This window comes from Muscardinus avellanarius (assembly GCF_963383645.1).
Source record: "Muscardinus avellanarius genome assembly, chromosome: 10".
In the NCBI taxonomy this organism is placed as follows: domain Eukaryota; kingdom Metazoa; phylum Chordata; class Mammalia; order Rodentia; family Gliridae; genus Muscardinus; species Muscardinus avellanarius.
This window is the reverse complement of record NC_137796.1, coordinates 101,361,784-101,385,010: the sequence shown is the minus strand read 5'-3', so window position 1 is coordinate 101,385,010 and position 23,227 is coordinate 101,361,784. Positions and strand designations below refer to the sequence as shown.

Below are 23,227 nucleotides of genomic sequence, written 5' to 3'. Positions count from 1 at the left end.
AGTCCTTCATACTTTGGCATTTTTGAAGAGGCCAAGCCAGTTATTTTGTGGACTGACCCCAGGGTGGATTTGTCTGATTGGGTTGCTGTCAATTTAGGTGAAGCATTTTTGGTGAGAATACTACTTAGGCTCTCTGTGTTCAGTGAATCGCCTCAGGAGGTATGTGACAGTTTGTGAGATGAAGTTTGATCACTTTGTTAAGATGTTGTCTGCCCCATGTCCCTTTCTTCTTTCTAATAAATAAATTATATGTGGGCTAGTACCATAAGACCATGGCTTTTTTGTTCCCAGCTATCTTTCATCCATGGCTGAATGACGATTCTTACCTAAACAAATCAATATAAAGTCATTTGCAAAATGATGACTTTCCAATCCTGCCATTCCTTCTCTATGTATCAGTTGGCATTCTCTTGAAGAGAGGAGCCTTCTTCCCTAGGGGAAGAATCATCATGAGCTTATAGATTTTTTTTTAATTGGAAAGGTACTATCCTATTGTCATTTTTTTTTTTTGTGTGTGTGTGTGTGTGGTACTAGGGATGGAACCCAGGGGCATTTTACCTCCGAGCTACACCCCCAGCCCTATTTTTTAGTCTTTATTTTGAAACAGGATCTCACTGAGTTGAAAAGTGCCTCACTAAGTAGCTGAGACTTGCTGCGAACCGCGATCCTCCTGTCTCAGCCTTCCAAATGCTGGGATCATAAACATGCGCCACCATGCCCGGTTTGTCACCTTTTTTAAAAGCTTTAAGTATGACTCTACCTCAGATATCAGAATTACACTCCTAGATTTATACTCAGCAGAAATGTATATGTAATATGTGTTCATCAAAAGATGTTTTCCAGCCGGGCGTGGTGGTGCACGCTTGTAATCCCAGCATTTGGGAGGCTGAGACCAGAGGATCACAGTTTGTGGACAGTCAGCTACTTAGTGAGGCCCTCTGCAACACAGTGAGACCCAGTTTCAAAATAAAAGGAAAAAAAAATAGGGCAGGGGTGTAGCTCGGAGGTAGAATGTCCCTGGGTTCCATCCCCAGTACCGCCCCCCCCAAAAAAAAACGACAACTACATGCAAGAATGTGCATGAGTCTCCCCAAAATAACACTGAGCACAGGCAGCTAGTCACTAGAAAGTACATGCTGTATAAATCCATGTGTATATAATATAAAGAGAGGCAAAACTGCTCTGGTACAAGTCGGAAATAGTAGTTGGTCTGGGGGAGGAGAGAGGCCAAGGCTGTAGCACTTAAAGTCCAGGAGATGGTTGGGTCTGCTTGTAAAAATCAAGGGGGCTGTACTTTTTGTAGGGATAGTACAGTAAAATGTTTAAAATACCTTGATTTAATTACAGTCTAGCACTATAGGGTTTTTTTTTTTTCCTCCTCTTCTTCCCCCGGTTCTTTGTATATCTTTTATCCTACAATAAAAAAACATCTTGGTTTCTAAAATCATTAGTGTATTGTCCGGAGTGATGGCTCACGCTTGTAATCCCAGTACTTGGGAGGCTGACATAGGAGGATCGCAGGTTCGCAGCCAGCCTCAGCTACTTTGTTAGCCCTCCCTGACTTAGACCCTTTTTCCAAATAAAGAATTAAAAAAATAGGGCTGGGAATATAGCTCAAAAGTAGAATGCCCCTGGGTCCCATCCCCAGTACCACCAAAAAAAAAGAAAAACAGAATCATTAGTATATTATTCATTTGCTCAATCCTACAACATATAAAGCCATTTTAAAATTACATCAGTACTGCTACTAACAAATCTATTAAGTTTACAATTTATTTGTGTTTCTTTTTGTCCGTCAACTATTTCTCATGGGGGGTATGCAGTCAAGACTATTCATACGTTTCTTGCATTAATTCTTACCTTTTTTGTCTGCTTCCCCCTTTTTTCCTTTTTTTTTAAAAAAAATAGAGAACATTTAACTGTGTGCTGTTTTTTATATTTTTATACCTTTTTGGATAAATTTTCTTAGGATTCAATTGGAAGCATGCCAGCTAGAACTATTTAAAAATACTTGTTAAAGAAATGGTTTGCCAGGAGTGGTGGCGCACGCTTGTCATCCCAGCATTCAGGAGGCTGAGACTAGAGGATCGCGGTTCGCGGACAGCCTCAGCTACTTAGTGAGGCCGTCTGCAACTCAGTGAGACCCGGTTTCAAAATAAAGACTAAAAAATAGGGCAGTAGGTATAGCTCAGAGGTCGAATGCCCCTGGGTTCCATCCCCAGACCTGCAAAAAAAAAAAAAAAGAAATGGTTCACAGTCTTATGTAAGATAAATATTTTAATTCGCAAGAAAATTGATAGTTGCTAGCGCCTAGACATCCATCACCTGTACAGTCAGTGGTTGTCCCTGGAACCCGAGCTCTGAGGAGGAGGGAAGGCCCGTCTTTACCGGTGGCTGCACACGCCGCCCCAAGCAGCGCTTCTTGCATCACCCCAGCTCAGCTCATCCCCAGCAGCTCCGAAGCAGGCCAGGTATCACTCATGTTTACGGCCTGAAGCGGCAGATTGGGCTTCCTCTGAGCCACATCTTGATTCTAGGGCACATGCTCAGCTAGGACCATTTTGTCCTTTGTAGAGTAAAGTTATTGAGATTTAGCATTCATTCTGTGTAAGAAAAAAAAGGAAACTGAAAAATAAAAAGATATTCTGGTTTGAGGTTTTAGTGCTTCTTTTCAGGCCAAGAGTTAAGACAGTTCCTGCTTTCTGGTTTCCTGGAAACATAATTTACATGATGAATCTTTTGTCCCAGTGCTGAGCTTCCTCTAAGCTGGGGGTGTGTCTGGTATTTGTATTGAGGTCATCAATGGCTTGATTTATTCAGAGCGCAGTCCACACTACCAGTTGAGGGTAACCACATGGTGAGAAGCCACAGGAAAGCATTGTCTGGCTGGCTGGGCCTCCTCCATCTTTGCCGCCCTGGAGAGCCGCAGCAGGCTGCCAAGTGGTCTAGTGTGTGTGCTTCCAAAGGCCACTCTTGTCCCCAGCCTCCGAGGCCCAGGCGCCCGCAGAGGAGTCCGTCCCATCATCCCGTTTCCCTAGCTCACCAGCCTGCCTCTGTGTCTTCCTGCACCCTGCCCTCCAGCCTTGCTCAGCTGTTCACTCTGCAAGGTGGCATTTTGTACACCTTGTTCTCGCTGTCCTTCCAGCCCAGCCTCTCACCCCCACCTTCCAGCACTCCTGCTCCCCTTTCATCCAACTAGATGATGCAGAGTAAGTCGTTGTTAGCTTGTCATTCGAAGCTGTAACATAGCTAACCTTCGGCTTCTGTGTTAAACCTGAATTTGTGAGCACCATTATGTGCGTATCTTTTTAGTTCTGGTACATTTGGGGTATAACAAATATTTAGCATTCCCTGTTTTTCAGATACTGTTTTGCAATTTAATCTTCCCTGAATGTTTTACTTGAAATGACAAGAGATGGTTTTGTTAGTTTTGCTTTTGCAGTTAGAACCATACCTTTCTATTTCTGCTTCTCTGTAGTTGAAAGTATAGGGATATAATGACTTTGAAAGAAGAAATTATATTTGCTTTCTTTGCAAAGTAGAGCATCCACTTTCAAGTGTACATGTCTTATGTTATAAAAGTTAACAAGAATAGTATGGCATATTACTCTCTGATTAGAGAAAGAATACCTGCATCTTATTTTTTAAAAATCAACCAAGCTGGGTGTGGTGACGCACACTTGTAATCCCAGCATTCGGGAGGCTGAGACAGGAGGATCACGGTTCTCAGCCAGCCTCAGCTACTTAATGAGGCCCCTTGCAACTCAGTGAGACCGTTTCAAAATAATGAATAAAAAATAGGGCTGGGAGTGTAGCTCGGAGGTAGAATGCCCCTAGGTTCCATCCCCAGTAATGAAAAAAAAAAAAAATCAACCATAGAGAAAAGCTGAAAAAATTGTGTAATTATTATACAATAAGTACCTAGAATCTGTAAGTAACATGTTTCTGTACTTTATTACATAGACTAGACATTTCTCTATTTATTAATCCACCAAAATTTTTGATGGACTTCAAAAACAATTGTCAACATCAGTAAACCCAATGAACATCACCTTCTGAACTTCAGAATGAGCATCATTAGGCAAAATTCAGTAGTGATTCACATGTAAGATAATACATAGCCAGGCACCTGTGGTCTCAGCACTCAACGCTGAGACAGGAGGATCGTAGGCTCAAGGCCAGCCTCAGCAACTTAGATGCTCAGCCACACGGTGAACTCCTGTCTCAAAAGACAAGAAGGGTTGGGGTGTAGGTTGGAGGTGAATGCCCTTGGGTTCAATCTCCAGTACCAAAAAATAAATATCTATATATCTATATCTATATAATTATGTATATGTGTGTATATATATACACACACACATATATACATATATATGAATGTAGAAGTCTAAGCTATACCATGGAATGGATTTTGACGTATGTGCCCCAAACCCTTATTAATCAAGATAAAATCAAGCATTGCCCTCACCCCAGAAAGTTTTTTCTGCCCCTTCCTAATCAGCTGTCATCTTCCCCAGCCACTCTGAGATGACCACTTTTCTGGTCTTGTTGCCCATACATTTGCTAAAAATCAACCAATTTTCCTTTTTAGAGTTTCATATAAGTAGAATTGTACAGTATGTACTTTTTTCTTGCACTCCGCATTCATTAATGTTTTATGTATGAGTTATTCATTCTTGGCTATAGCTTATTAGTATTCCATTGTAAATTTGGGGGGGAATTTTTTGTTTTGTTTTTAGGAACTAGGGATTGAATCCAGGGGCATTCTACCACTGAGCTACACCCCTAGCCCTATTTTTTATTCTTATTTTGAAACAGGGTCTCACTAAGTTGTGAAGGGCCTCACTAAGTAGCTGAGGCTGGCTGCGAACCTGCAATCCTCCTGTCTCAGCCTCTCAAGTACTGGGATTACAAACGTGCGCCACCAAAAATGTGTAAGAGTTCCACGTGGGCCACTAACACTTGGCAAGGTTAATCTTTCTCATGTTAACCATTCTGGTGGTGTAGCCAGTCCACTCTGATTCTGATCATTTCATACGGCTACCCAGTACTTTGAGCACATTAGTTTGGAAGTCTTCTCTTTCCCCATTGGATTGCTTTCACACTTTTGCCCAAAATGCAGCAATAGCATTTAAGTGTGGATCTGCATCTGGGGTTTTTATTCTGTCCCACTGATCTGTTTGTCAGTCTTTATGCCAGCACTTCTTGATTACTATGCCTGTATAATTTAGTTTTGAAATCAGTGGGGATCAGTCCTCTAACCTTGTTCTTTCTTTACAAAATTGCTGTGGGCATTCTGGGTCCTGTGCATTTCCAATTCTAATTTATTTATTTATTTTTTTTAGTTTGGAGAGTAAATATTTATTGACATCACTTGTTATTTGTGAACAGGGCAATTGTCCATTTTCAAAATTGAATATAACATTTTGCCTATAAATATAATGTTTTCCGTGTAATTATTTTAGAGTGTGGCCCTACTATGAATGGTTGTTCAGCCTAGATTTTAATTTAGTCTAAGTATAATGAGCTTGTGTCTCCAGGGAGCTTCAAAATCAGTAAACTTGTGAATCCCCATAGACCATAGCAAATTATAGAACTGTGAAACAAATGTTTTTTGTGATATCTCAACTGAAAAATAGGGATTAAAATTTAGATTATGTGATTTACAAACGTTTACTCCTATTTTCTACAGTAATCACAAGGCAAAATGTTTAGAACAAAATATAATCCTAGCCAGGCGTGGTGGCGCACGCTTGTAATCCCCGCGCTTGGGAGGCGGAGACAGGAGGATCGCGCAGGTTCGAAGCCAGCCGCGCGCGCTGGTTTAAGAGACCCTGTTTCTAATAAAAATATAAAAATAGGTCTGGGAGTGTAGCCCAGAGGTAGAAGGGCTTCCAGGAACCCCAGTACCACCAAAAAAAAAATATATATATATAAATATATATATATATATATATATATATATATATATATATATATATTCCTATAGTGAAACCTACTTATTTTCCTATTCAAAATCAAATCAAGGTTTATTTTTTCCCCCAATTCTAATTTAGAATCAGCTTATTAAAACAAACGTCTTGCAGGCATGATTGGGATTATTGAATCTATCAACTAATTTGGGTGAACTGATATCCTAATTCCAGTATATCCGTATTTTATCCTCATTTATATATGCCATCCTTGGGATCTTTCAGTAGTATTTTCTATTTTCTAGTTCTTAATTGTAGAGATTTTGTACATAAAGTTCTTTTTGACAGTGCTTCCAATGGGATTGTGTTTGAAATCTTATTTGGACACTGACTTTGTGAGCTCGCCGTGCTCTCGGCCCCGCTTAGCTGGTGATTTTGTAGACATTCGTTAGTGCCTTCTGCACCCATGGTCCCTAGTACAGGAAGTCGTGTGTTGCCACGTGTTTCTGTAAAGCATAAGACTTAGAAAGACATTTCATTCTGTATCAATCCAGGTAAGGATTTATTTGGGCAAAACCTGTCCAAATGAGTTTATTTTTGCCTGTGTGTTATAGTTATATGTAAGTATATGTGTAGTAGATATGTTCATTTTAAAGGAAATGACAATCAGTAATTGTTTTGTTATTATAACTACTGGTGGATATCAGGTATATTTTGATCTAACTAGTTATGTGACTTGTCGTTACAATATGTTAAGTTTTAGACTCTAATTTCTTCTCTCAAGGAACAGTCCCACAATTAGGCTTTTTCCACAGCCATTGATAAGTTCCACTGGTACTGCATTTGCTATAGAGATAGACCAACCATATGTAAGAAACACAAATTCCTTCCCTGTGAAAATGAGACTTCTCTAACATTGCTGAATAGGGTGCTGCTTTAAATTGTCTCACTGCTTACCTGTCACCTAGTATGTAGTAAGTGAACATCTCTTTCCAGCAGCCTTCCCCTTTGTGACTGAAAATTACCCTCACTGAGCTGGTGCATACTTGAGGAAATTTACCTTTTTCTTGACTCATACATGGTATTAGTACCTACAAGATGCATTTAGCTCCTTAGGCTTAATGATTTCTCAGCATCACAGTGCTCATGAAGGTCCATGCTGTTATGAACGCTCTGAGGTTGTGAAGACCCTCATCTTAAAAATAATATACAAGCCAGGTGTGATGGCGCACGCTTGTAATTTCAGTGTTTGGGAGGCTGAGACAGGGGGATCTGGGTTCTCGGCCAGCCTCAGCTACTTAGTGAGGCTCTCTGCAGCTTAGTGAGACCTTGTTTCAAAATAAAGAATAAAAGTAGGGCTGGAGGTGTAGCTCAGAGGTAGAATGCCCCTGGGTTCAATCCCCAGTTCTGCAAAAAGAAAAGGAAGGAAGGAAGGAAGGAAGGAAGGAAGGAAGGAAGGAAGGAAGGAAGGAAGGAAGATAGATAGATATAATTGTTGTTCCATGTCTGCAGATTCTGTATCCTTGGATTTAAACAAACTTGGATTAAGAATTTGGGGTAAAATGCATTTGTACTTAATATGTGTGGACAGTTTTTTAATATTTTTCCTAAATTACACAGTATAACAATTATTTTCAAAGCATTTACATTGTATTAGGGTTTATAAGTCATCTAGTTTAAAGTATATGGGAAGATGTGTATAGATTATATGCAAATACTATGCCATTTTCTATTAAGGGACTTGAGCATCCATGGCTTTTGGTATCCACAGGGTGTCCTGGAACCAGTCCCCATGGACACTGAGGGACCACTGTACTTACAGGTCTCTGTGCTTAAGTATTTGCTCTCTTATTTTAATTCTGTCTCTAGTTTTTCAGCCTTTTTTCCTTTGTTCATACACAATAGCCAACTACTTTGTTATATTAGTTCTCAGAGTGTTGGGCCCTTCCTTATAAGATGTTGTTTGGTTATATATTTTCTTACCTAGAATTACAGTGTCTTCAAATTTACTTACATGAATTATATATGGTCAGTTACTATGAAGAGACAATTTGGATGACCAAGTTGAGAAAATTTAATATAGAATTTTCTATACTGAAAGTCTTTGTAATGTTTGGCCTTTTTTATATGCATATAGTAATGCTCATTATATAAAGTTCATAGAGATAAAAGGCAAGGTTTAAGCTGTCAGTACTTCTATTCAGAGACAGCTACTGTAACCTTTTGGAATATTTTATCCTCATCTTTTCTTTATTCATACAAATAAAATTTTTCCAAACTATCTTAAATGTGGCCAGTGGCAGCTCCTCGAAGCTGGCCTCCATTGCTGTGACAAGTCACCATTGCCTTCTCACACACGATGTTCCAGGCTCGGCTCATACTTTCCTGCCCAATCCTAAAATCAGTCATTCCTTCAGAAAACATTGATTCTTGTCAGTAGAGTATTTGTGAGGCAGGATGTTGGGCTCGACATGCTTATTGCTGCTGTGCACTCGCTGCTTCCTCTCTCTCTGCAGACAGACAGACAGACAGACAGACAGACAGACAGACAGACAGACAGACAGACAGGAAGCTCTCCTGAACAGGTACCTGTGGCTCTCCAGCCTGGGCCTCCAGCCAGGCGCCCTCCTGCTGCCCAGCTCCACCCCAGCACCACAGGGTTCCAGGCAGGCCTCCCAGCTCACCTGAGGCGCCTCCATTGCTGCCTCTCATTCACCACACCTGTTGTGCTTCATTCTACAATGCACATAAAATTGTTTCAGAATTGCTAGCCCATAGCACTGTGAAAGTAAGTCTGTATGTACTTTAAACATATAAACATTGTGGGTTTTAAACTATATTCTAATAAAGGTATTTAAAAATATCTAATAACTAGAGTTCAATATTTGTTTACATTATTTTTCTCCTTACCCAAAGACATATAGTTAAAATCCTTCTTCCGTTTTCTCCCTGTCTCTCTCTCCCCTCCTCTTCCTCTCTCCCTCTCTCTTCTCTCTCTCATTGGAGGAGGTAGTTCTGGGGGATTGAAGCCAGGGGTATTCTACCCCCAAGCTACACCCCCAACTCAATTTTTTTTATTTTGAAACATGGTCTTACTAAGTCGCTGAGTCTCACTAAGTAACTAAGGCTGGCCTCAAACCTGAGATCCTCCTGTCTCAGGTTCCAAGTACTGAGATTACAGGCATGCACCACTATGCCCACTTTATAGCGAAATCTTATTCAAAAGTTGCTGCTTAGCCATCCGTGGTGGCACACACTTGTAATCCCAGCATTTGGGAGGCTGAGACCAAGGGATTACGGTTCGCGAACAGCCTCAGCTACTTAGTGAGACCCCGTTTCAAAATAAAGAAGAAGAAATCAGGCTGGGGATGTAGTTCAGAGGTAGGATGCCCCTGACTTCCATCCCCAGTACAGCCATTAAAAAAAACAAAAAGTTGCTGCTGGGCACAGTGGCACACATTGTTACCATTTGGTGTAATTGAACATCATGGTTTGATTCATAGTAATGCATTCATATATGCACACAACATTATTTGGTCTGTTTTCTTCCCAAATCCCCTCTTTCCCTCCATCCTCCTCCTCCACCCCAGCCACCCTCCCACTACTCCGTCTTCACCCCAGATCTTTTCATATATTTAAGGGACACGTCAGAATCTTTTTGGAGAGGAGTGAATTGTCTGTTTATTTCTCTGTCGGGTTTTTTAACTTTTCCATTTTTAAAGAGTTATTTACATATTGGGGGTGTTAGCCCTTCCTTTTTATGTGTTTTGGGGGTTGGTATTGCTTTTTTTTTTTTTAATGTGGCCACAATCCATCAGTCTTTCATTACATTTGAACTCGGGGTCATATAGTTTGAAAACTTTTCCTTATGTCCAAGTTATAGAAAATTCTCGTGAATATTTGTTCAGAGTACTTAAATATTTTGAAAATGTGTGTTTGTGTGTGTTTGTGTGTGCGTGTGCTTAGATCTCTGACAGTACACACACACACACACACACACACACACACACACACATATATATATATATATATATATATATATATATATATATATATATAGTTAACCCAGGAGCATTATACCTCTGAGCTTGAGCTATACTCCAGCCCTCTTTATTTTGAAACAAGGTCTCGCTAAGTTGCAAAGGGCTTCACTGAATAGCTGAGGTTGGCCATGAAACTGCAATTCTGTCTCAGCCTCCCAAGCACTGAGATGCAAGCATGTACCAGCATGCCCAGCTTGTTTTGAGTGTTTTAAAGTCTTTTGCAGAATTTCTGCTGCTCCTTTGTTATCATGGTTTACACCCATGTAAATAATATATTGCATTAAAGTTTTGTAGATAGTACAGACTCAGGGTTATCATATTACATAAAGGAATTTCTCTATTGGTTCCTACAAGTACTGTTGTGAGTTCTTAAAAAACAATTTATTGCAGTATAACTGGCATACAGCAAACTGTTTGTATTTAAAGTGTTCACGTTGAGAAATGTTGCCCTAAGTATATACCTGTGAAACCATCACCACAATCATGACATACATTCTCATCAGTTTTAGAAATTTCCTCATGCCCCTTTGTAATCCATTCCTATTTCCATCACAGTCTCCAATCAGTGGTTTGCTTGCTATCATTGTAAATTAACATTTCATAGAATTTTATAAAAATGGAATCATATAATGTTTTTTGGTCGGGCGTGGTAGCGCATGCTTGTGATCCCTGCACTTGGGAGGCTGAGACAGGAGGATCACACAGGTTCAAAGCCAGCCTCAGGTACTTGGTGATGCTCTCAGCAACGTAGTGAGACCCTATTTCCAAATAAAATATATAATACGTCTGGGAGTGTAGCCCAGAGGTAGAAAGCCCCTGGGTTCCATTCTTGGTACCACACACACACACACACACACAAAAAAAAAAATAATAATAATATTTTTGTCTGTCTTCTTTCATTCAGCATCGTTATTTTGAGATTCATCCATGTGGCTGTATATAAGTTTTAATATTCCCTTGTATGACCATACCAAAAATGTGTGTGTGTGTGTGTGTGTGTGTGTGTTACTAAGGATTGAACGTTCTACCTCCAAGCCATACCCTATCCCTATTTTTTATTTTGAAACAATATCTAGGTCGATGAGTATCACTACTTGCTGAGGCTGTCCTCCTGTCTCAGCCTCTCACGTACTGGGATTACAAGTGCACCACTGTACCTAACTTCAAAAATGTATTTATTTATTCATTTATGGATGGATGTTTATTTGCTGTTAAATTCTGCCAACAATGTTCTTTTGAAGAAACTACGCAAGTATTTATAACAGATGCATTCATAGTAACTCAAACTGGAAACTACCCAAATACCAGTCCACGGGTGACTAGATGAGCAGATTGTGGCATATCCATACAGTAATAGAAAGGAACCAAATACTGATATGAACCGCAACATAGATCCATCTCAGAAGAAGTATGCTGAGTCAAAGAGTCCCAGCACAGAAATTACGTGTAGTCTGTTCTCGTTTACCTGCAATTTTAGAAAAGGCCAACTAGTCTACGGTAATAGATCAGTGATTGTGTGAGGCTACATGTGGCAGAACGAGATACCTTCAGGGGGCAGGAGGGGATCTTTGGGAATGTGAAAATGTCCTCGGACGAGGCCGTGGACATTTTGTGTGTGTGTGTGCCTCCGTCAAAACTCACCACTGGCCCAGCGTAGTGGCGCACGCTTGTAATCCCTGCGCTTGGGAGGCAGAGACAGGAGGATCGAGCAGGACCGAAGCCATCTGCGCTGGCTTAAGAGACTCTGTTTCCAAATTAAAACGTATAAAATAGGTCTGGGAGTGTAGCCCAGAGGTAGAAGGGCTTCCAGAAACCCCAGTACCACCAAAAAACAAACAAACAAACAAAACAAAACTCACCACTGTTCATGCCTTAAATGTCTGCACCCTGTCAACTTTGAATTATACTTAAGTAAAATTGATTGTGAAATGTCTCTCAGACACAAGCAAAAATATATAATAGTTTTTTTAGTTGTTACTTGATTATAAGAAAGATGTTGATTATTTAGCCTGAAATACTGAATGAGAATTTACTTAATAAAAAAATATTTTTTTTGGTGATACTGGAGATCCAGGGTTATTCTACCTTCAAGCTACACCTCCAGCCCTATTTTATTCTTTTATTTTGGAACAGGTTCTCAATAAATTGCAGATGGCCTCACTAAGTTGCTGAGACTTGCTATGAGCTTCCGATCCTCCTATCTCAGCCTTCCAAGTACTGGGATTATAAGCATGTGCCACCACACCCGGCTTCAAATTGGAATTTGACCAAGTGAAAATGATTAAAATACTAGAACAGGTTTTACAGGAATAAAAAGATGAATACAGTTCCAGCTTTCAAAGATTGCAAAGTTTACCAAGATGGGGATGGTGTGTCAGGAATACACCGAGTATTCAGACAGATGTTGAGAGCACAGAGTAGTTCAAAGTACTCGTCTTTTTCAGGCTCCTAGAGAGAAGCAAGCTCTGCAGATGTGCCCACACACCTGTTGTCTCAGTCCTCCCAAGGGAGAGCCATTTTAAATACTTAGGAGAGAAGTTAATTAATTATATACAATAGGTGCCTTTGGGCATTTGGGTTTCATTCTTACACCCAACCCATTGAAAAAGCTCGTAGACCTGAAGGCCTGTTGCTTAGGTTTAAAGTTCTGGGATCAGGATACAGCTCAGTGGTAGAGCACTTGCTAGCATGCATGAGGCCCTGGGTCCAACACGCACACACGTGCACGCACATACACACACATACACTTCTACTTCTTAAAACTGTGTAGCTAAACAAGTCGTTTAGCTTGGCGCTTCACACTTAAGTGGAGGTAGTAGTAAATTGAGTGTGGAGTGGAGTGACTGAGAGTGCAGGTGCATGGCATCACGCGTGAACACAGTACTGCAGTGAACAGGACTGCTGGACCTCAGCAACGAGCGCCATTGTCTTCACTGTCTCCATCACGATGGCAACAGTATCATGAGAGTTCAGAGCATGAGAGGATAAAGGCTCATGCTTTGAGGTAAATTGAGACCTTCAGGAAGGTTTCTGAAAGAAGCTGGCACTAGTTCTTGAACACTGAGTTCAGTTTTCATGGGCACAGATCAGAAATAGGGGGTTCTAGATTGAACAAAGACAACTCAGATGTGTTAGGAGACACTAAGCGCTTTGGTTGAGCTGAAACCTGAGGAAGATGCAAGGTTTAATAATGCTGTTCAGGATGGTGGGAGGCAGCACTGGTGGCTTCATATGCCACCAGTAGGTAGAGGAGAGACACGAAGGGCTTTGGGTCATGCAGTGACGTTGTATACTCATGAAGGCAGAATTAATGGGACAGTGATCGTGTTCCAGGTCAAGATATATGTTACAGGCATTAAATTTCCGTGATTGTAGTCCTTAGAAAAAGAAAAGTGGAACAGTAGCACCTTATAAAAGGCATAGAATTTTAAAACAAAATAATTTTTGAAAAGATTCTACATTTGCACATGTATATATGGTCTAATCTTACCAGAGAAACCCCCAGCCCTAGTAGACCCATAGCTATGGAGGAGAACAGGAAGGAGACCCTGAAGAAATGAGTCCTCACACAGCCCAGAGTGCTCGCTCTGCCTGTGACGATGTTTTACATTTGTTCTGTAAAAGACAGCTGTCACCCTCCTTACTGCTGTTGCAGCCCATGGACAAGGCGGCCATGGCGCAAAGACAGCGCCACTGCCCAAGGTCTCACAGCCAAACTCTGAAGCCATGTCCCTTCTGCAAGGCTTTCGTGCCTCTAACTTTCCTTAGTTTATCTGTGATGTTATCTTCCCCCTCAAATTAAATAACCAGTTTTTCTGAATACATGCCTTTGAAAGGAAAAAAAAAAATGCAAGTGTTTGCTTTGGGTGAAGAGTTAGAAGTCCAGGATTAAAGATTTGTACTCATCAGCAGAGTGACTTTAAACACTTGTTATTTCATACATGCAATTCTCTTTTAAAATATAAAGGACACATATTGATATATGTCACCGACACCTCAGCTTCCTGGGATGAAAAGATGCTTAAGATCCTCAAAAGTATGCTAAATTTGTTTGTGATCTAAAAATCGTTATTGCAGATGGCGAACATTTGTTATTTATTATCTTACAATTTTTTTCTCAACTAAATGAGAAACATTGGCTTTTTCTTGTAGATTAAGCAGTCTCAACAGGGTGATTCGTTCTTGAGGGATGAGTGAAATGATCTTACTCTTCTTATGTTTGTATAAGACAGATATAAGCATAGTACACAAATCTGTATTATTAAAACTTCATGAAAATGATTAGGAAAGATTTAAGAGTCGAGGTGAGATAACATAGCAAAGGAAGAGAAGCGGCATTAGAGATGGAACCTGTTATGACAGCTGCTGGCCTCGACCTCCCTCGGACCACGGTAATATACCTCTGGTCTTTCCTGGGGTTGGTCCACTTGGCCCTGTGCTTGTCCCGTGTATCTTTGCTAAACCTCACAGCTATAGTCATTCCATTTTCTCATATGTTCCCTGACTGAGAAAGTCATCATAAAATTCAAGGAAGACTGACCTGTAGATAGTATATAACCCAAGGAAAAAGTTCTTTGTTGCAAATCCTTTTCACCCAGCAGACTGTTTTTATATAACTATAAAGTTTAGAAAGAAAGAAATCATTTTAGTGGCTTTTTAAGCTTATAAAGTGTGTTCTGTCATCTCGGTTATTCACACTAATTTCAAGAGGAGGAGACAAGGTCGTCAAAACACTTCTACTGTGTAAGGCTTCTGGCCAAACTGAGGAGGAGCTCAGAACATGGTCCTCTGCCCCAAGCTCCTGCTCACCTGGCCAGCTTGGCATTTTCTCCTCTCACTCAGAACTGGTCCTTGAGCAGACTGGCCATGGTAAAGTTCCAGTCCAGAGATCCTCGCCATATTGCAGTTCACATCTTCAGAGAAGAGAGACAAGTCTGGGGGCCAGACTGCACGCACCAGTCGTGTCTCCGCGTATTCCAGGGTGAAGGTCCTAGCACACACCCGAAAGCATGCGATTAAGCTGTTTTGCCCTGTTGTAGCATAGAGTTGTTCTGAAATACTGAACTGCAAGAAATCATTGATGCTGTCCCTCAAAACCTTATTACCTTAGAAATGTCAGGAAAATCTGTCCCTCATCATGGAACAGTGATTTTCATAGGGACTCATTTGATAATCTGTTTATATCTGAAGTATTACTATCTTATAATCCCAGCATGCAGAAGGCTGAGGCCAGAGGATCGCGGTTCACGGACAGCCTCAGCTACTTAGTGAGGCCCTCCGTAACTTAGTGAGACCCTGTTTCAAAATAAAGAATAAAAAATAGGGCGGGGGTATAGCTCGGAAGTCGAATGCCCTTGGGTTCCACCCCCAGACCCACACAAAAAGTAGGTATATTTCTAAAAATATGGTACCTTTAGAAGAAAATTGTAGCCTTACTACTGCACTGCAGTTCCTCTCCCTAATGTCTCGTCTGTGTGGTTCTGAATACTCAATTCAGCACCCCGCCCCGCCAGCGTGCGAAGAAGGCACGCTGGAGACTAGGTGCTGAGGGCCCGCGGCAGGCGCGGGGCCGTCTTCTCCGTCTCCCTGCAGGCAAGTGGAGAGGAGCGTGCTTGGTCTGGTGGCCCTTGAGCCCTGCCCTGGTTAGGCAGGAAGCCGCTCATCAGTCACGTTCCTGCCAGTGACGCTCAGGTCCCTCCTGGTGAACGGCAGCATCCCGGCGAGGATCCTTTCATCAGTAGTTCTGTGAGCACACGCTGGCTCTGCCAAGTTTCTCTGTGGGTCCCTTGAGCCGTGTTTGTTTGTGTTCTAATTCCTGAAGCCTTTCTTGGATTGTTCCTACTTCAAGCCATACAGTTTTCTCACGCTTATTAAATAACTGTGCTTAGGGTGGTGGGAAAATTGACTTGATTTATGGCAGTGTCTTTCACAGTAAAACAGTTCTTTTGAGTGCACACACACACACACACACACACACACACACACACACACAACACTGTGAGCATAGATTCATCTTAGCAGAAGTGACTTTAATTGCATGCGTTTGAAGTTACTGCCACTTGTGGCAACAGAGTCAGATGACAATGGGGAGGGCAGCGCATGTAGTAAGAGACAAGGGCACACGCAGCCGTGACGCAATCCAGCTGACAACAGCGGGCTTCTTCTGTAAGAAATAACGCAAGTCTCCTTCCTCCTGCCCAGTGCAGCCAGGAGGCGTGTGCAGGGCCGAGAGGGCGGCTGCCCCAGGTGGGCATGGGGTCCGGCTGCAGGAGTGGCGGTGGGGCAGTGGAGGGCGTCCATGAGCTGGGTGGCAGAGACCATGGAGAGAAGCTTCTCCTGTGGGAAAAGGTGGCTGTGAATGTAGAAAGGAGAGTGAGCATGAGCCTGGGCATTAGACTTGAACTGGAAGCACTGGGTAAGCTTGTGGTTTCCAGTACATCTAAATAAATCTAGATGTGCATACAAAAATATAGATGCATTCTACATCTCTTAACATAGACGTCAGTGTGTGAATACACACGCACACAAGCTCCCCAACAGACTCCCCACTTCTGTCTACAGAGAAGCCATGGAGCAGGGGCACCCTGATGGTAATGAGCACACCTAGCATGCAGGCCTGTTTCTAAACAGGGCAGGAGAAGTACAGGATGAGCCTGGAACATCTTGTGCCAGAAAGTAAGAGCGCTCAGAGAACGGTGGAGCCATGACAATAAGAAACTGCAGAGGTCTCTACTGGCCAAATCTGGGATAATTTAAGCATCAAAATAAATAACTATAGTAATAAGAAATAAGAAACCCCGAGTCCACGCTAATATAAATAGGTAATGTAAACCAAGTAAAGAGTATTCTTTTTCTTACAGTTTAATGAGCCTCTAATATGGATGGCCCCCTATTTACGGTGCTTCAGCTTATGATTTTCATCAGGAAATGGTTGAATGGTGCAAAAGCGATATACATTCAATAGAGACCATCCTTCGGATTTTGGGTTTGGGTCTTTTCTGGGCTGGCAGAATGCAGTCTGACTCTCTTGCAGTGGGTGATGTCAGCAAGTCGCAGCTCACACAGCCCCAGGAGTGCCAGGACAGCTGGTGCTCTGTAGGCGATGTGTGCCATTAACTGCGCTTCCAGCTCCAGTCAGGAGTCTGTAAACGCAGAGAGACGATGGCATCCCTGCTGAAATGCTGTGCCTGCTTCTAACCGGGACACATCAGACAACCCAAATTGAGGGTGATTCTCTAAAACAGTTGACCTAGCCGGTGTGGTGGCGCACGCTTGTCATCCCCGCGCTTGGGAGGCGGAGACAGGAGGATCGCGCAGGTTCGAAGCCAGCCGCGCTGGTGTAAGAGACCCTGTTTCCAAAAATATAAAATAGGTCTGGGAGTGTAGCCCAGAGGTAGAAGGGCTTCCAGGAACCCCAGCACCACCAAAAAATAAAAATAATAAAAAAAAAAACAGTTGACCTATGATGTTCAAAATTCAGAAAATCAAGAAAGACTAAGGAACTGTTGGAGATGGAAGCAAAGTGGAGACTGGGAACTCAGTGTCTTGTGAGCTGGTTTGGGTCCTTTGTCTGTAAAGGCTATTGTTGGGACAGGTGGTAGAATCTGAATGGAGTTTGTGGATCAGATAGTGGTGACATATCAGTGTTGATGTCTTAGTATTGGTGGTTATATTGTGGCTCTGTTTGTAAGACTCACACACCAGAGTCCTTAAAGGGGTGTCATGTCAGGACCTGCTCACATAAGGCAAAGGGAAAAAAATGCTCGTCAATTTGAAATTATTTCAGATTTTTTTTAAAAACAGAAAATAAGCCTGCCATGGTGGCGCACACTTGTAATCCCTGCACTTGGGAGGCGGAGACAGGAGGTTCGCGCAGGTTCGAAGCCAGCCGTGCTGGCTTAACAGACTCTGTTTCCAAATTCAAAATATATATACAAATATGTCTGGGAGTATAGCCCAGAGGTAGAAGGGTTTCATCCCCAGCACCACCAAAAAATAAATTAAAAAAAATAGAAAATAAGTGTTCTTTCAAGCACACTTACCACTAAAGAATTATTTCCTGTCAAAACTATGAAGAAAAGACTTTTATAAATCTACAGCAGAACTGTTTTTCTTTTCTGAGATTTTATAAAAATAATAAGCTGCCAAGCATGGTGGTGCATACCTGTAATCTCAGTACTTGGGAGATTGAGACAGAGGGATCACAGGTTTGAAGCCAGCCTCAGCAACTTAGAAAGACCCTGTTTCAAAATAAAAACAAAAATAAAAAGAGCTGGAGATGCAGCTCAGAGGTAGAATAATAAGTGTACAGAGGATTATTAAAAGAGTACATTTTCTAAACACACTGAAATGACTGTAGGTATGTATCTACTCAGGTTTCTGGATCTGTGGCTGCTAGCCAGCACTGCAAGACAGAAACAGACTGTTTATTGAAACATTTAGGGGAATTGTTTTTTGGTTTTTTTTTTTTTTTTTGCTTTTTGTTTGTTTGTTTGTTTTTGTAGTGGTACTGGGGGTGGGACGCAGGGGTTTTCTGCCTCAGAGCTATCCTCCCAGACCTATGTTATATTTTATTTGGAATAAAATATAATATAATAATATAATGCTAAGAGCCTCACTAAGTAGCTGAGGCTGGCTTTGAACCTGTGCGATCCTCCTGTCTCAGCCTCCCAAGCGCAGGGATTACAAGCGTGTGCCACCATGCCCGGCTTAGGGGAATTTTTTTTTTTTTTTTTTTTTTTTGGTGGTACTGGGGGTGGAACCCAGAGGCTTTCTACCTCCGGGCTATACTCCCAGAACCATTTTGTATTTTATTTGGAAACAGGGTCTCACTAAGTTGCTGAGAGCCTCACTAAGTAGCTGAGGCTGGCTTCGAACCTGCGCGATCCTCCTGTCTCAGCTTCCCAAGCGAGGGGATTACGAGCGTGCGCCACCACACCCGGCCGGTTTAGGGGAATTTAAAAGTAGCATCCTAAACCAGGCGTGGTGGCGCACGCTTGTAATCCATGCACTTGGGAGGCTGAGACAGGAGGATCACACGGGTTCAAAGCCAGCCTCAGCTACTTAGTGAGGCTCTCAGCAACTTAGTGAGGCCCTGTTTCCAAATAAAATATTAAAAAAAAGGTCAAAAAGTAGCATCCTGAAAAAAGAGATGTTGGAGTTTATTGTTTTCATTAGTTTGTTTGTTTTTCTTTTTTTTTCTTTTTTTTTTTTTGGCAAAGTAAGAGTGTAGGAGAATGAAGGCCCTGGAACCAAGCTGCCTGTTTTGAATCATGGCCACAGTTTATAGGATACACTGCCTCTGACAGGATTTTTTTTTTTAAGTTGCTCCTTTAAAAGTGCAGGAGTGGTTAATTTAGAAGAATACAGGCTTGGGGCAGAGAGAGCAGCAGAAGGCACACTGGAGACATGTAATAAGCTCCTCCCGCTTTCTGCAGAGGTTTTAGCCTGCACAGAAGGGCTCAGGCGTCTTCAGGAGGAGTTTCCCTTGGAAGAAGCATGCCCTGTGTTGTGTAATGCCATTCTCAGGAGATGCAGGAGAAGGGTAGAGAGCAGTCTTTCTAGAACCATGTGGGTTTAGTGCACACTGGTCTTAGACCAGGGACAAAGCGGAGGATGCTTCATTGAGTCCCATCTGTGTGGAAGCACTGAAAACCTTATTGATTTCTCCTGGCCCTGAAGATTTAAGCCTTTCTCTCTCTCCTGGGAGAATCAGGTCAGGTACATAACTAAAGTGTATATATACATTTTCTTCCCTTTGTTCACCTCAAAGTAGTAGCTCTTTGTCATTTACTTAGATCATTTTTATCAACCATTTTTTACACATTCTTCTGCTTTAATTTACCCCCATAGTTATAAATTAAAAATCCCTAATATTCTAGGCATTCTTCTAAATGCTGGTTATAAGAAATTGAACAAAACAGACTCCTCAGTAGAACGAGATTCCGAATCTTATAACCACAAATGTATAACCTCTGGTGGGTCCCATTGAGCTCTTTGTAAAGTAGCATACTTTGAATCATTAAAAATTCTGAGCATATTTTGAACCATGTAAATGACTATTGGGGCTGCAGATGCATACTTGGTGCGTGTGGAGACGGGCTTGTCTCCACCTTTCCTGGAACTGCCATACCTAGAGATTCCTGTGAGCAGTAGCACTCACATGCAGGAGACGTGCCCGTGCTCAGCAGCTCCTGTGAAATCAGACGTGGTCTGGTCGCTGATGGAATCTGTTATGAACTGGAAGCTCTTGGTGTCACTGCTTTTAATGCATGGGAGGAGATTTTTCCTTTAAAAAAAAAAATGATGGCGATGTTAACTCTCTCAGCCCACTAGTGGCACAAAGGGAAACTGCTGCTCAGGTCGGAATCGCAGAAGGAAGGAAGCTGCGATCCTGCGATCCCAGCGCACTCCCCATTACAAAGAGCTCCGGCTTTGCCAGGGAGAGAGCTCCACGCAGCAAACAGCACACCACAAAAGAACTTTGATAGCGAAATGACTCTTTATGTCCAGAAATGCTAGGAGCATATTTATTCAATGTGGTGCCTCTGCCCAGATAAGGCTCCCTTCCTTCAGATGCCTGCCGGTTGTATAGCTGGGGAACTTAATGAGTAATGGATGTGCTTGTCTGGCTGATACAAAGTATTTCCGCAGCCTGCGGCTGTGTTTATGAAGAGCCGGGAGACCACAGGCAGCAATTTGTCTTCTTGGGTATCAGCAGAGCCTTCTCTTTTAACAACTAGAGGATTTATTTTTAACTGCTTGACTCAGTGTTTGTCAGATGATTCGGACCATCAGACTGCAGATTGAAGCGCCCAGCGCGGGGGAAGCTGTAATGGCAAAGGGAAGGGGGCTGGCTGGGAAAAGGGGTGGGATTTTAGAATCGTGCCTCCCAGGCTCTGCCTCCCGACGTGGGAGAGAGTTAAGGGCTTCCAGCAGCATGAGTGTGTTTGCAAGTCAAGCTAGGAACTCAAGGGTAATGGCTGCCTTCAGTTGCTTAAAGACATAGTTGCCCAGCGATTGGGATTTCGTGAGGAGCGACCAAGGACCAGGGACCAGAGTATTCTGAGCACCGCTCTCGCTGTCCTGCAAACCGAGCCTTTCTCCTGCTGAATGCTGCCCATCTGCTGAAGCCTCTCACCATGATCGATAGCTCCAAGAAGCAGCAACAGGGCTTCCCAGAGATTTTAACTGCTGGGGACTTCGAACCTTTAAAAGAAAAGGAATGCCTTGAGGGGAGCAACCAGAAAAGTCTCAAGGAAGGTCAGTGTGTGTGTGGACAGGGCAGGACAGCCGAGTCCCTGTCCCCACAAGGGGCGAGCATGTCTGTCTGCTTACCCTGCGTGTGTCTGCTCTCTGTTCGCCCGTGGCCCTTACATGTTCCAGGTTTTGTGCAGTGAAAGCTTAATGCTATTACCGAAGAGTCATTAGCTGATAGAAGCCAGGGATTTTACGGCGATTGATACGGTAAAGGGACTTATAAAGCCAGTACTAATTTTAGTGAAAATTTCCCAGGTATTTTGTGTATTTTCTCATACTCTGATTTTTCTCCTACCCCCATGGGTTTTTGGAGAGGCCATTTCCTTTTCAGTATTAGTCAGAATACTGCTTCTTTTGAATTTGCAAACATATAATTCCCAGAAAATTAATTTTCCCCAATTAACATGATGGTGATGTTTATTATTTAAAGCCAAGAAGGTAACTAGCTCTTTCCTAATTAAACTTAAAATGATGGGTTAATTGGCTTTAAATGTGCATTGCATCATTATGTTTTTAAAAGCACATTGCATAGTTTGGTTTGTTTTTAACAAAGCAGCATAAGCTTGAGATTGCCACTGTTGTGGGAGAGCGCTGCTAACCCAGGTCCTCCACGGCCGATCTAAGAAAATGGCCAAAGCTGTGGGCACTGCTGTCCCGTCGTGGCCGGCCCGGAGGCATGGCAAGCCCAGCACACAGCCGCTTCACTGGAGCAGCTGGAGGGAAGGCTTGGTTGACGGGATTCAGGGTCTGCAGAGAGTAACTTTTTCTTAAATTTAAGTCACAAGCACTCCCCTGCCAGTGCCTGTCTGGTTTGAAAACTGGTTCCCTGGGTCTCTCTGGGAGGCAGAAGCCCTTTCCTTCCCCTGCTGTCAGCTCCATCAGGCACTCCTGCCTCCCTCTGCCTCTTGCTCATCCTACGAGTGGAAATGGGGTTCCTCTGCCTAGGGAGACTTTGAGCTCTTCTACAAGGATGCTTCTCCTCCCCTTCTCTCATTTAGAATATGAGGATGCGATGACAGCGGGTTAAAGATTTAAAGGAGAAGATGAAACAATAATTGCACTTGCTGGTATTGAACTACTGTTGGGTACAGGTAGAAAGGATCACCTAGATGGAAACAGATGCTACACAGTGAAGCATAAATAGCGGTTGCTAGGCACTGAGCAGTGGCTGCCTCTGCTTGTGCCTTCTTACAAAGTCCGTGCTACTGGGGCGGACTTAAAGTTGTAAAGTCATTCATTTTAAAAAGGTCATTAGATTGTCTATCTGTGTCATTTAAGTTTAAGCATTGAGCTCCTATTAATAGCATACATTTATGGTATTTATGGTATTAATAAAATCAATTTTTTAAAGAGTTTTTGTGCCACTTGATAAACCAAGAAATTAGGGGAAAATGTAATAGGAGAAATATAAAGATTTTCAACAGTCTCCTGTGACTAGGGAGTATAGAAAACAAGAATTAAAAACATAAGGGCAGGGACTAGGGATGTGGTAGCAGGCCTACCATAAGCAGGCCCTGGGCTTGATCCCCAGCATGACAGAGATAGATAGGTAAGGAGAATTATCAACAGCAAAATATAATGGAGATGATTATGTAACAGATAGCACCTCTCCCTAAGATTGTGAGGTTTATACAGGTGCAGGAGAATGTCAGCGGACTGGGGATGAGATGGCCTGAGACTCCAGTCCCAGGTATAGTGCTTGTCGGCTTTGTGACCCTGGGCAAGTTCACTGCTCTGAGCCTTAATCCCCTCATTTTTGCCATGAGGATAAGCAGTATCTACTTCCTGAGATGCCTGGTTTGATGCCAGTTTCTTGTCCCTCTTCTTATTCATTTTTTAAAAATTATTTGCTACTTTTTCCTTCTATTTAAATTTTAAAATCTGGTATATATTTTCAAAGTTAGAGAAGTAGTCTGTATATTAGTAAATTTAATAAGCATAAAGAGGGAGGGGAAGAACTTTCATGTTTCAAAACACCCCCTAGAAATGATGGGATAGTAAAATTCATCTGTC

General features: G+C 42.3%; 1 protein-coding gene across 5 annotated transcripts in view; it reads left to right on the top strand.

Moving 5' to 3' along the window:
- MRTFB (myocardin related transcription factor B) overlaps positions 1-23,227 on the top strand; it is a gene marked incomplete at both ends in the record, with an annotated part of 185,771 nt that overhangs the window by 91,767 nt on the left and 70,777 nt on the right. Inside the window, one exon of one of the 5 annotated variants that reach the window (XM_080704638.1) lies at positions 21,097-21,217. The exons of the other annotated variants lie outside the window; for them this stretch is intronic. Within the exon in view, the coding sequence (XP_080560764.1) occupies positions 21,097-21,217 (121 nt within the window). Of the gene's footprint in view, positions 1-21,096; positions 21,218-23,227 lie in introns of those variants that run through there. 5 annotated transcript variants of the gene reach the window in all.